At 43.4% G+C, this 14,179-nt stretch overlaps 1 protein-coding gene and 1 pseudogene across 2 annotated transcripts in view; one reads left to right on the top strand and one right to left on the bottom strand.

Moving 5' to 3' along the window:
• Nucleotides 1–448: 448 nt before the first annotated feature.
• LOC146576926 (protein NLRC3-like) lies at nt 449–5,503 on the bottom strand (annotated as a pseudogene). Its single transcript, XR_014891322.1, has 4 exons — nt 5,415–5,503; nt 4,093–4,169; nt 2,138–3,976; nt 449–629 (listed from the first exon to the last, which is right to left on the bottom strand). The product of XR_014891322.1 is annotated as a protein NLRC3-like (transcript).
• A 3,487-nt stretch (nt 5,504–8,990) lies between these two features.
• LOC146576927 (ribonuclease inhibitor-like) overlaps nt 8,991–14,179 on the top strand; it is a 20,235-nt gene continuing 15,046 nt past the window's right edge. The window contains exon 1 of the mRNA XM_085267598.1: nt 8,991–9,016. Within this exon, the coding sequence (XP_085123724.1) occupies nt 8,991–9,016 (26 nt within the window). The remainder of the gene's footprint in view (nt 9,017–14,179) is intronic.

The raw sequence follows: 14,179 nt of genomic DNA on the forward strand, positions 1-14,179 counted from the left end.
TTCAGCTGTTCTGTACACACACTGTGTGCCCTGTATGGCTCAAAGTCTCTGCAGCCTGTTTTTATCTGCTATCATCAGATCTTCATCATCCTCATTCACATCCCTCACACACGCTACAGCCTCATCAGCACTGACTTCATCTTCACTGACTGATGGAGCACAACATGAACCTGTGGAGGCTGAAACACTGTCCTGTCAAACATCTCCCCGTCACCACTCCACTTCTGTCAGCCTTTAAATGAACCCTGCTCAAGTCTGTCACTTCTGTTTGGAGCCAAAAGGAAAAACTGTTGTTCAGTCGTTTGGAAAGACAACATTTCTGAAAGAACTCAAACTTCTTCACATTTGTCTTCAGAAACATCCTGAACATTGAGGATATAAAGAAAGTTTCAAACATCAATCAAAGACCTGAAATATAGAAAAACAACAACAGCTGCAGTCAGTGAACTCACCTCAGAGTCTCCAGTCGACAGTTTGGACTCTCCAGTCCAGCACACAGAAGCTTCATCCCTGAATCCTGCAGGTTGTAGTTTCTACTCATGTCCAGCTCTGTCAGATGGGAGGGGTTGGACTTCAGAGCTGAGGCCACAACTTCACAGTGAGACTCTGAGAGTCGACACTGAGTCAGTCTGTGATGATAGAAAATATAAAATGTGTTATTATAAAAGCAGAAAATCTGCATTATAAACACAGACTGAATGTATATGAAGACAAAACAGAGTGAGGTCATAATGTGATGAATCTGCTCTTCACATCTGTGCTTCAGCTCCTCTTACTGTGTTTGACATGACACAACGATTGAGTCTCTCTCAGACCTGCAGACTTTTAATGAGAATCTTTGTTTGGCTTTAATCTGCAGATGAAGGAGGAAGATGGTGTCACATTTAGGCTTCCATAATGTCCACAGTCTGTCACTGAGATCTGATCCAGAGTCAGAGTGAAGACACACATTTGGACTGTTTCCTGTTTTGACTCCAGAACATTTTGAATGAGTTCAGCTCAGTGAAGAGTTCCAGCTGGAAAGATGATCTCTGTTTGCTACCTGCTGTCAGGTACGACTGTTCACGTCCACACGCAGGAAAAACCTGCTGACTGTTACCAAACGGAGCAGAAATCTCATCACTGGACAATAATGATGAATGAACTCAGAGCTGCTGATATCAGATCTGATTTCAGGGGAACTAAACAGAAATGATTGGCTCATTTGAGCTTTCTGAGCCATTATCTGCTGGTGTGTCGCTAGTTGGCAGAAAATGATTTGTATTCCTGTTCAGGGCTTCAGTGTTTATGAGTCCAGATCCAGGTGACAGCAAGTCAAAATGATGTTACCTGTCTGTGTCCAGCAGCAGCCTGTATTCACTTTGAATATTGTTATAACCTGACATGGATCAGTTTGTCTTTGATTGGTTTGTAAATGTCACTGTTTCCATTGGACCTGAGTGACGTACAAAGACAGAGAGGGAGAGAAAGGAGAGAGAGGATGGAGACAGCAAAGAGAGAGCAAACACAAACAGGTGAGAGTGGACAGGTGACCAAGGTCAGCAACCAATCAGAGAGCTTCTGTTTGACCCACAGTCACTGATGATGACTGCACATAACCAAGCAGTGTGTTACTCTGATATCAAATATGGATCCTGCTCTTATAATAATGATCATCAGATGATGTTATTGTGTTATTTTGTAGCTGAATACGATGTTTGTGTGATTATCAGTGAAAGAAGCAGTGAGGAGGATGGAGAGAGAGAGAGGACAGAGGGTGAAGTTAGAAACACTAAAAGGATTTTTCATGGATTTCATGGATGATTTGAGTGATTTCCAGCAGGACACTTAAACATGTCAGTGGACGTCCTAAAGAACATATTCACTGATATGAAACGTGTCATTGAACAGGATTAATATCAGTGGAAACATGGTGGAAACAGCTGTGACTGCATGGATGTGACACACTTCAAATCTGTTCTCCACTCTTGGATTTGGGATCCATGGAGCTGCTGCTGAGTCTGTACAATAAAGGAATGGTGTGGAAGGTTGCAGCGTACGGACACAAACACTTTGTGGTTACAATCTGATTTTATTTTCAACATTAAACTACTAACCTACACTGATCAATGATGTTAATGATCACATCTGGACTCACCCAGCCTTTCTGCAGTTCCTCACAGCTGGAATCAGTCTCAGTCGTCCCCGCACTGATGTGTTGTACTTCTGCAGGTCCAACTCATCCAGAACCTCCTCTGACATCTGGAGCATGAAGGCCAGAGCTGAGCACTGGATCTCAGAGAGTTTCTTCTCTGATCTGTTCTCTGACTTCAGGAACTCTTGGATCTCCTGAAATAATGAGAGGTGGTTCATCTCCATCAGACAGTGGAAGATGTTGATGCTTCTGTCAGGAGAGATTTCATCACTGTTGATCTTCTTCAGGTTGTTGATGACTCTCTGGATGGTTTCTGGACTGATCTCTGTCTGACCCAGCAGACCTACTAAGAGTCTCTGGTTGGACTCCAGACAGAGGCCATGAAGGAAGCGAACAAACAGGTCCAGGTGCCATTTTTACTCTGGAGGGATTTAGACATGACTTTAGTTAAAAAGACATCCAGTGATGTGAAGCTATAAGACTTGAACATGTTCTCAAAGAAAGATCTGATTTTGTATTCTTCTCTGACATTCCCTAGAAAATCTTCTACCACCTCTGTCTTCCTGTTGGTGTGACAGTGGAACATGTAGACAGCAGCCAGAAACTCCTGAATGCTCAGATGAACAAAGCAGTAGACTGGTTTATGGAAGATCACACACTCTCTTTTGAAGATCTCTGTACAAACTCCTGAGTACACCGAGGCCTCTGTCACATCCAGACCACACTGCTCCAGGTCTTCTTTGTAGAACATGATGTCTCCTTTCTCCAGATGTTCAAACGCCAGCCTCCCCAGCTTCAGAAGAACTTTCCTATCAGCCTCCGTCAGCTCCTGTGGACTCGTCTCACGTCCCTCATGGTACTTGTTCTTCTTCCTCTTTGTCTGAACCAGCAGGAAGTGTGAGTACATGTCAGTCAGGGTCTTGGGCAGCTCTCCTCTCTGCTCTGTAGTCAACATGTGCTCCAGAACTGTAGCAGTGATCCAGCAGAAGACTGGGATACTACACATGATGTGGAGGCTCCTGGATGTCTTCATGTGGGAGATGATTCTGCTGGACAGCTCTTCATCACTGAATCTCCTCCTGAAGTACTCCTCCTTCTGGGCGTCAGTGAAGCCTCGTACTTCTGTTAGCCTGTCAACACATGTAGGAGGGATCTGATTGGCTGCTGCGGGTCGGGAAGTTATCCAGACGAGAGCCGAGGGAAGCAGCTTCCCCTGGATAAGGTTTGTCAGCAGCTGGCTGACTGATGACTTCTGTGTGACATCAGACAGCAGCTTCCTGTTGGTGAAATCCAATGAAAGTCTGCTTTCATCCAGGCCGTCAAAGATGAACAAAAGCTGAGAGACAGCCAGCTTCTCTGCTGTGACCTTCTGTAATGTTGGATGGAAAACATGGAGCAGCTCCAGAAGACTGTACTGCTCATCTCTGATCAGGTTCAGCTCCCTGAATGAAAGCAGAACCAGCACACTGACATGTTGGTTCTCCAAGCCCTCTGCCCAGTCCAGAGTGAACTTCTGCACTGAGAAGGTTTTTCCAACACCAGCCACGCCGTTGGTCAGAACCACTCTGATGGGTCTCTGTTGGTCAGGTAAGGCTTTAAAGATGTCCTGGCACCTGATTGGAGCGTCATGGAGGGCGTCCATCTTGGAAGCTGTCTCCAGCTGCCTCACCTCATGTTGGGTATGAACCTCTTCACTCTGTCCCTCTGTGATGTAGAGCTCAGTGTAGATCCTGTTGAGGAGGGTTCTACTTCCTGTTTCATCACTTCCTTCAGTCACACGTTCACATCTCCTCCTCAGACTGATCTTATGTTCATCTAAAACCTCCTGCAGACCAACATCTGCTGAAAGAAAGAAAAACAATGAGACTAAAGAGAAAGAAAAGTCTTCAATCTCTGAACAACACAAGAAGTCCAGTTTTCAGAAATGAGTCCATCAGCAGACAGATGTTCAGTCTTACTTTGTACACAGCTGCTCTGACTGGCTGTCTGCAGTCCAGCTCTGCTTCTGGATCTTTCTCCACACTGTGCAGAAGCTCTGATGGTGACACAGAAAAGTCAAAGTGGAGATACTTCTGTCCACCTTTGATTAGACTCATTATAAAAAGGAAAACAAAGTTTGAACACAGTCATGTTTCCAGTTCACTGACTTACATTTATTCCATGGACACTCACTCTAACCTGAACCACAGCTACAACCCAACATTGTTGAGGCCTCATCTCCTCCTTTCCTGACTGTAGAGGTTAAATATGCAACAACCAACAAATAAAAGAATTTGATTCATTTCAAAGAAATTCACACGGTGACCAAGTAAAGTAACCGTAGTAAAGGAGACAACATCCCGTTGATGGTGGGATTATTTGAAAGATTTGCTTTAGTCACGTCACCAAATGCAGTTGAACCACCCGTGGATCCATGTTTGACCATTCTACCACTCTGAGCTCTGCTTTTTAATCATTTTATTATTATCATCATTCATTTATTCATTCTTTGGAGGGGGGCTATTTCCTAATGCCGCCCTAATAAGCTGATGTTCAAGGGGAAACATAACAGAAACTCTTTCAGTGTTATTCATTAATAAATTAACAGATAAACTGTGAAGAAGAAAAAACTGAGATTTAAAGGAGAGAGTGAGAAACTTGATCATCCATCCTCATAATACATGTTCATCAGTATCTGCTGTGACCATACTGCAGTAATAACTACAAGTCTACATTTCTGTGACTGTTGATCAATCACAGCAGGAATCTGAGCTCATCTCTGCACACAGAGCAGCTTCAGCTCTGGGATAAACTGCTCGCTTCACGTCCTTCTCAGCTTACAGACACTCATCCTGATATTTTCCTTTAACATTTGATGGTATAATTCATCTGAGTTTACACTTTATCTGCATAAATACAGAAAAACAGACCCAAACACCATAAACCATCAGTTTCACCATGTAGAATATATTGTTGTTTCCCTTTAATTCAGAGAAAAACTCTGATTTGGATTTTCTCTGTTCTCTTTGCCACAGCCCATCCCAGCAGCAGCTGAAGCAGCTGACTGTCACAACACTGAATAACACTTTAGGAGGAATTTCAGAGGTCAGTAAAGCTCCAGTTTCAACATCAGTTAATTAATCATAGTTCATCATAAATGTGAACCTGGCTGGCACACATGTTAATGTTAGCCATTTAAATATTAGCAGTTAGCTGAGGCCACAAGAAGAAGAGGCCCTAGAAGAACAATGGATGATAAGATTAGATTTTCAAGACTAGGCAGAGACGTGTTTTCCTTTACTGTCTCTTACAGAGGAGGGAGCAGATACCAGACGAGGTCACGGAGGTACGGGGAGGATTCGCAGCAGACAGCAAGACTGCCACGTCCATGCGAGAGAGCGATGGCTACGATAATCTCTGTTTTTGTCTCCCTATATAATGTTGTACAGCCCATGTGAGGGTTATCCTCTCTGTGAACCAGATGCTTGATTTCACACAGAGGTCCACCAACTGAATTTGATCAGTTATGGAACGATTTACCTCGACAGGCTCCTTCACTCGCTGCTTCTAAACCTCCTTTAAAACACACTTTTACTCCCTGACCTTTGACCCAGTGTGACATGTTGACTCACTACCTCAGACAGCTTAAAAATAGTCTTTTTGTTTTTTGGTGCTGCCTAAAAGAACCGTAAAATATCTGTCCTATATACAGTTATGTTCATATATTTTTGTGCTACATCAGGAAACTCAAAAACATAGTTTGTAATATTTTAATCCTTATTTTTAAAACAGTTTTTGTCATTTTTCTTCTCCCATTGCATCAAAAATCATTATTTACACTGAATAAATGAGTCAGCAGCTCTCTTACATTCTTGCCGCAGGTTCATTACTGAAGAATGGAGGTTCTTCTTTGGACCGGTCACTCCTCACAGACACACAGCTGGATGCTGCAGATCCTGCTCCATCCTCTTCCTCCATCTTCTTGATGTCAGGGTGGAGTTAGTCTGAGAGGCAAACACACACACTCAGAGGTGCTGTTGTACTGGAAGCATCACACTGACGGGTTTCTAAAGTTCTCATTGATCATTTCATGGAGTTTCTGTGGTAAACACTGTCCTGTGACGTATGTGTTATGGTGAGGGTCATGAGGGCTAACCAGCCCCACTCCTTACTCCTCATATTTCAGTCTGAAGCACAATAACAGCCTAAACCTAACCAGGAGGCTGTAACCTCAAAGGGACTTCATGGTTAGAAATAAAGGTTCAATGAAATGAAGCAGATCATAAAAACATGAGTTCCAACTTTAAAAGAAGCATCCACACGATGACGGCACAGCAGAGGAGCACTTTCTCTAACACACTGATTCAGTTCCACTGACACAAGGACACACACAGGAAGGCACACACACACACAAGCCTTTATAAGAAACAACACAATCATCTGCGCTTGACTTGTCAATCCAAGTCCTTAGCCCATGAGCCCGCGGTATCAGACCACAGATATTCCCTTACTTTGAAAAAATAAAGCCAGTTTTCAGAACAGACCTGATGTTTATGCTACAGCCTGTTTACCATATAATCAATATCTGCCCACTGAATACATTGCAAAGTATTCACTGGGCAGCACGTAGTATGTAGATCATTGAAGGAAGAAAGTAATGAATTTGTGCACAAAGCAGATGGAACAGTGTGTGTGACTGTGTCTGACGTCACTGTGTGTGTGAGCCACAGAGAGGTGTGAAAGACAAACATCCAAACTCAGCCTGCAGTTCTGTTCTGTGATTCTACATTTGACTATCCATTGAGTTTGGTGTGTACTTCTGCTTTGTTCAGATGCAGGAGGTAGAGCTGGTCACCTACTGATCGGAAGGTTGATGGTTCGATCCCAGGCTCCTCCAACCTGTGTGTCAAGTATCTTAGGCAAGATACTAACCCCAACTTGCTCTCTGATGGATCCATCGGAGTGTGAATGCACTTAGAAAACACTGAGTACAGATAAAGTGCTTGTGAGAATGGGTGTGATTGGGTGAATGTGACATGTTGTATAGAACGCTTTGAGTACTCCGGGAGAGTAGAAAAGCGCTATATAAGAATCAGTCCATTTACCATGAAACACCCGGCGACGTATAGCATTTTGTAAAAGCCGAGAAATGCACCGTATGTGATAGCTTGCTGCGAGACCTTACACCGAGCACATCTACTGCTGGTGTGGTGCCTGTTATTGGACCCGGAGTTAGCAACATCCCCCAAGAACCCGAAGAGGAGAGTCCTGGCCCCTAGCCCTGCCAGTGTAGCAGAAATGATGATGGATGATGATGCAGCAGCAGCCGTTCTTCTCTGGGTGAGTAGCTTAATGTTGTTCGTGTGTAATTTACATTGAGTAGGCTAACCATGTTATTACATTAATGTAAGGTGAACAGCCATCAATAGCATAACAGTCTTATTCATTATGATCCACGCATTTTATTTGGTAAAGCTTTAGTTCAGAAGGCCCTTACTAATGCAACACTCCCCATTTACCCAGGCTGGCACTTGGAGTACACTGGCTTGTGGCCCCTTGTGCCAGCATTGGTGCTTTCATCCTTTCTGCTGCTCACAATTCACCGATCACACTTTGACTATTACCATTAAAACAAGAGTCAGATAATTTAGCAACAGAGCTACGATCCTTTAAATGTTAAAGTTTCATGATTCACGTGTGGATGTTGCATAAGAAAAGCATGATGTATAAAGTATAAGTGTTTCTGACCAGTTGTTCATGTTCCTTCATTTTCCCCTGAAATCTATCAAATACTGTCCAACAGACTGATGGCACAGCAGTGCAGAGGCTGCAGAGGCTGCAGAGGCTGCAGAACCTGCGTCTGCATCGGAGAGCAACATGGGGTTAGTATCTTATCCAAGGACATCATGCAGACTGGCATTAAACCACCAACCTTCTGGTTAGCAGGTGACCTGCTCGACCACCTGAGTTCCAGCCACCTCATCAAAGTGACCAATCACATTAGAATCCTGTCCTGCTTTGGGCTCCGCCTCCAAACCATCCAAAGCGGGTTTATTTGCACCATGTATGCAGGTAAACTCAAACATCCATTCAGCTGCTTCAGAAGGAAAATGTCAGCTTGTGGTTTCAGTCACAGGAAACTCACAGGTTACAGTCCAGCCAGAGGGCTGCTGTTGTTTATCTGTAAAGTCTTTACATTTACAGAAATTAATAATTATGTGGACACATCTGGATCATCAGCAAACATGAAACCAGGTGACCACCAGGACCAAGCTGACTGCTGACACAGAGTTCATACTCTAACTGCTAGCTGCTCTGCTAGCTAAGTTAACTGATGTTAAAGGTCAGAGTAAAGAAATGACGTGATGCTGCTGGGAGTGACACCACAGACTAGCAGCATTTAGTTACTCAGCATATAATGCAGTTAATCTGAAATCTCTTTTTCTCTCTGAAACAAAGTGACAGCAGACTGAGTCAAAGACAGAAACCTTATTTAAACACCAAATATTCACCAGCTTCACTTCCTGATCCAGGATTCAAAGAGGACGTTGCACTTACTCAGCTTCTTCCCATGAACGTCTTCCCTCTGCAGCTCTGCTGTCTGGACCAGGTCTGTGTAGAAACAGAGACAATCTTCTGCTTCATCAGTCCTCTGTGTCTGCAGGCTGAAGTCACATTAAACACTTCACACCAGCAAAGAGTCTGAAGCTCAAAGGTCAAAGGTCAGCTGCTGCACCTTGTGTGATATTGTTTGATCAATAATTAACCTGCAGCAGGTTTCTGCTCCAACTCCAACACACTGAACAACCCTGAGAACAAATCAGAGGATGTGGGTGTGTCTGCAAGCTTCAATAGTATTAAACACCTCACACCAGCAATGAGTCTGAAGCTCGCAGGTCAAAGGTCAGCTGCCACACTGTATATAATATTTCAATATGTATACAACCTGACTGCGGGCGTGTGTGCAGCCATAAACAGTTTAAACATTAAACACTGAACCATAAAAGAAGCTTAAGCTGCAGCTCACAGGTCAAAGCTCAGCTGCTGCAGCCAGTTATGACTTTACATAAATCATCATGTTTTCCCTCTCAGCACTTGGCTGTTTTGACTCAGCTACACTATGGCAAATGGCCAATGGTTCCACAGCTGTTCTTGTTCACAGCATCATCCAGTTAGAGAGGAAACTGTATAATGCAATGATGATGTTCCAGCGTCATGCTGCAGTTGTTGCTCCTCCTCCACATGCTTACCTGCCACAGTTTAACTCCGCCTCTCAGACAGTCATGTCACCTGATCTGCATGTTTTGTTGTACGATGACATCATCTTGACGTTGACGAGGAGGATGAGAAAAACTAGTTTTGTCCTGCAGATGGCGATCTTGCACCGTGTTCAGAGAGCCGACACTTTGATGATGCTGCTCTACTCAACTTACTTTTAGCCTGGGTTGGACTCTATATGAGCAGCTTCCACTCTGGTTTCACTGTTAAATACACTTGTTTGATTTCACGTGTAAAAGTTGGAAAATAAATATTAAATTATTTGTTGGTACATTGTTTTGAGGGTCAAATATTTTGCTTCATTTGAGGAATGAACTGTTAAGGTGAAGAAATGAAGGTTAAAATAGTGGTGCTTTAAACCACTGCAGATGTATAATGTAATTTAACATGTTGATAATGGTTGTAGTGGGCTTGTAATGTAAATGTGGTCTGATTAAATGTGACATTAATGGTGATGCTGCATAAACCTGATAAAACAGTTCTATTAGTGGGTCTGTGTGATCAGCATCAGTGGGTGAAGGTGAGGCCTTGACTAGTAGAACGTCATGTTGGTGTATGACAACACATGAGCCAACATCAGACTCCGAGCGCTACGATGCTCAAGATCAGAAGATCCAGTGTGACATCATCGTTACCTGGCAACAGCAGCCCTCAGCCCATCTGACTTTATTGGAGGATATTTACACCAGCAACACTGTTTAGTTTGATATGACGGATTAACAACATGCTGTGATGTCCAGTTCATCTGTAATAGATACTGGATCTAATCAGTCAGCAGATATTTGATCACCTTATTTATAACTACACTAGAAACAAACACAACTGTGTTGGTGATTCATGCAAACTTGCATATCAGCCTTTTAAGGTTTTGTAGTATTGAGAACAAAGAGGTTGTGTTAGGGCTGAAAAGCCCGACTTGTTCTCCTCTGCAGGTCATCAAATGCACCACAGAAGTTTGTATTTGCAGAAGCCTGTATATGTTTGATGGCTTTATTATTCTCTGTTCAAAGACAATAAATGTGGAAAATGTTTCATGTAGTATCAGCGTCATTTAAAAATGACTGCAAACATTTAGAGAACATGTGCTGCTGTTTGTCCTACATTTCCAACACTGAACTAACCCTGAAAACGTGATGGCAGGTGGCAGATTGGAGTTCACATGAAATATCGGCTGCATGAAGACTGGAAAATATAGATGATAAAAATATGCAGCCAAACATTTGTGGACATGGATAAACTATCTGATCCAAAAATCAGGAAGTGACACAGCTAGAAAATGAAAGTGTGTAACAGCTGAAGTCAAATGTAATGCAGAGTTGAATCTGCACTTGGATCCATCTGTGAAAGGTCCACATGTAGGGATCACATGAGTCCTGATGTTTGTCAGTCCAGCTTGAAAACTCCATCTACTGTGGGCTACATATACTGGGCTGGTAGCTCCATAGTGCTGGAAAGAAACTATTCAATGTGCATATTTTAAAATCAGAGGCTCTTCTAACACAGGAGCCATGTTGAGTTTAGATTCCAGCCGACCACCGGCAGTCTGAAATGGAATGAAGCCCATTGACAGCCAGCAGGTCTAAACAGGAATGGAACGCATCCATGGATAATACACCACTTTATTTGAAGACATCTGTAGCACTGCCTCAGTTCTGGATGTTTCCACAGACTCCTCTGGCCTCTGTGCACCTAAAGAAAAGGTCAAAGGTCAGCAGCACATGTAGTTGGGACAATTCTTCATTTACAAACAACAGTCGCACAAACTATACAATTATTTTCCTCCAATTACATTTTTTCACTTGCAGAAATGGTCCTGTGTGATTTCTAGGCTGTGATATGAAAAACTAGTTCCTAATGGCAGCGATTCACTCAGTAAACATGTGTTTCCTTCACCAACCTCACACACAGATCCAATAAGATCAGGAAGTGGGCAGTATAGTACAATATGTGTTATTTTGTGCTGTACTGCCCAAACTAAAGATCTGCTGAAGTGTTGGAAATGATTCAGATGTTTATTTTGGACGATACAGCAGAAGATCAGACATGAAAGTGGAGATAACACAGAAGACATGCAGCAAAGGGTCAGAGGTCAGACTGGGCCACTGGATTCAACAATGAGCCAATGATCATCAAGTAGTAACTAAAGCAGAGCCCTGACGTTCTGACATTCATCACACAGTTAAAACAAATGTCTGCTGATGACTTCATCTCATGAAACGACTGATAGATGTCAATTCATTGATCAGCTGAGCTCCTGCTGCTGATCTTCTTCATCGTGCACAGAAACATTCAGCTTGTTTCAATCAGTAAATAACTTTGAACTGTTCCCACTCAAAATGCTGTCAGAACAATGATCATTGTTACTCCCCTCGAGTCTTAATAAAGCTCAACTTGTTCTTTGTGTTTAAACTGACATTTATTTCGGGCAGGAGGATTCTTCCACATCTTAACATGTAATGATGTCCAACCACAGCCGATACAATGCCGTCAGAACTAAAAGGAAATAAAAACTTAAATGAATATTCTTACTAAAGTCCTTAAGCATTATATACAACGAAACATTCCAACAAAATGATCAATAAAGTACACATTACACCTCACACTGCGGCTATTGCGCTTGAATACCACGCAACAGTCACGCATTTACATACAACGATAATAAATAAAACATTTACCTCATTGGCCTCACTCAAAGGGAACAAACTTTCATTTTTACGTGGTGGGGAGGTCCAAAAAAAGGCACTCTTTATTTATCTTTCTGCACACGTGCAAACCTCGTGGCTCGTCTCTTAATTAGCTTGCTGAGTGTGACAGCCAAAAAATGCCCTCTTAGCCACAACACAACTTTAGAAAAGGTTCCTATCTACTTGCACAATTAGCACAAATAACACATTTAAACATATAAATCTAATCAACAAACATGAATTACTATTTATTTCTTAATATTTCAACTCAGGGGCGATTTTAGCCCATTTTTGGGGGTGCTTTGATTCATTTTGGGGGTGCTTCAGCTCCCCCAAAATGAATCAAAGCACCCCAAAGATTTCTTACTTTTTTGACAATATTTGCTGTTTGTGTGACACACTACTAAAAATATAAAGAGCATACAGTATTTGGTTGAGACGTAACATTTTAACAACAAAAGTATAGATACCCCCCCTCCCATAATGGTTTGTTCCAGCTCGCCTCTCCTCTACTCTGGCTCTAGCGCCCTTTCTGCCAGAGCGATGGTGGCTGAGACGCAGCGGAGCGGAGGTGTAAGTGCCTAGCTTAAAACAGGACATATTAGCTACATTTAACCTTCAGTTACTCTTTATATAGTTAGGTAGGAGTCAGACCATGTTTCTTTTTAGCTGAAAAACATTACACCAGGTAACCTGCAGTGTTGAAAATGTGTTTTCCGACAATTTTGCTACCCTACAATCCGTCCTACTCTGTAGTAAAATCAGCGAGATTTGACCGTCCTGTTGCTCCCATTGAAATGCATACAGCCCGTTTAAAATCTAAAACTTAAAATTGTCCGTAGCCTGCTGTTGTTACCACTGTCCTGTTTGAAATGGATACTTACTAGCTAACTGACTGGATCAGAATCAGAAAGGGTTTTATTGCCAAATGTTGAGCAGGTTTACAACATTAGGAAATTGCTGCGGTGCTTCAGTGCAAACATACTGTCATAAATTACGCTTAAATAGACATGAAAAAATAAAAATAAGAATAAGAATTAAAAGTGCTACGTAGAAAGATATATACATGAGTGCAGGTGGTGATCAGTGCAAACATGGAATGATGCAGTGAACACAGCGTAGGGTCATGTGTTAGTGGTGGGAACAGTCATACGGTTATTGTTCATGTGTCCAACAGCAGAGGGGAAGAAACTGTTCTTATGGCGAGAGGTTCTGGTGCGAATGGACCGGAGCCTCCTGCCTGAGGGGGGCAGGTCAAACATACTGTGTCCAGGGTGAGAAGGGTCAGCTGAGATCCGAGCTGCACGCCCCAGTGTCCTGGAGGTGCACAGGTCCTGCAGAGATGGGAGTCTGCAGCCAATCACCTTCTCAGCAGAGCGCACAACACGCTGCACCAGGACACCAGATGTTCAACCTCCCTCCTGTAGGCAGACTCATCCCCGTCCAAGATGAGTCCAATAACGGTGGTGTCATCTGCAAACTTGATTAGCTTGACAGACTGGTGGGTGGAGGTGCAGCAGTTGGTATACAGGGAGAAGAGCAGAGGAGAAAGAACACAGCCCTGAGGGGAGCCGGTGCTGATGGTCCGGGAGTCGGAGACATTCTTTCCCAGCCTCACATGCTGCTTCCTGTCCGACAGGAAGTCAGTGATCCACCGGCAGATGGGATCAGGCACATTCATCTGGGAAAGCTTGCCTTGGAGATGGTCTGGGAGGATGGTGTTGAAGGCAGAGCTGAAGTCCACAAACAGGATCCTGGCGTAGGTTCCTGGGGAGTCCAGATGCTGCAGGATGAAGTGTAGGGCCATGTTGATGGCGTCATCTACAGACCTGTTGGCTCTGTATGCAAACTGCAGGGGTCCAGGAGGGGGGCCGTGAGGGTCTTGAGATAGGAGAGAACCAGGCGCTCAAATGACTTCATGACCACAGGTGTCAGAGCCACGGGTCTGTAGTCATTTAGTCCAGTGATCCTAGGTTTCTTGGGGACAGGGATTATGGTAGAGGACTTGAAGCAGGCAGGCACATGACATGCCTGCAGTGAGGAGTTAAAAATGCCAGAAAACACTGGGGCCAGCTCGTTTGTACAGTGTCTGAGGGATCTCTCT

This window comes from Mchenga conophoros, linkage group LG3, assembly GCF_057382185.1.
Source record: "Mchenga conophoros isolate Kocher_MC1m ecotype Shallow Benthic linkage group LG3, M_conophoros_male_GT1.1, whole genome shotgun sequence".
Lineage (NCBI taxonomy): Eukaryota > Metazoa > Chordata > Actinopteri > Cichliformes > Cichlidae > Mchenga > Mchenga conophoros.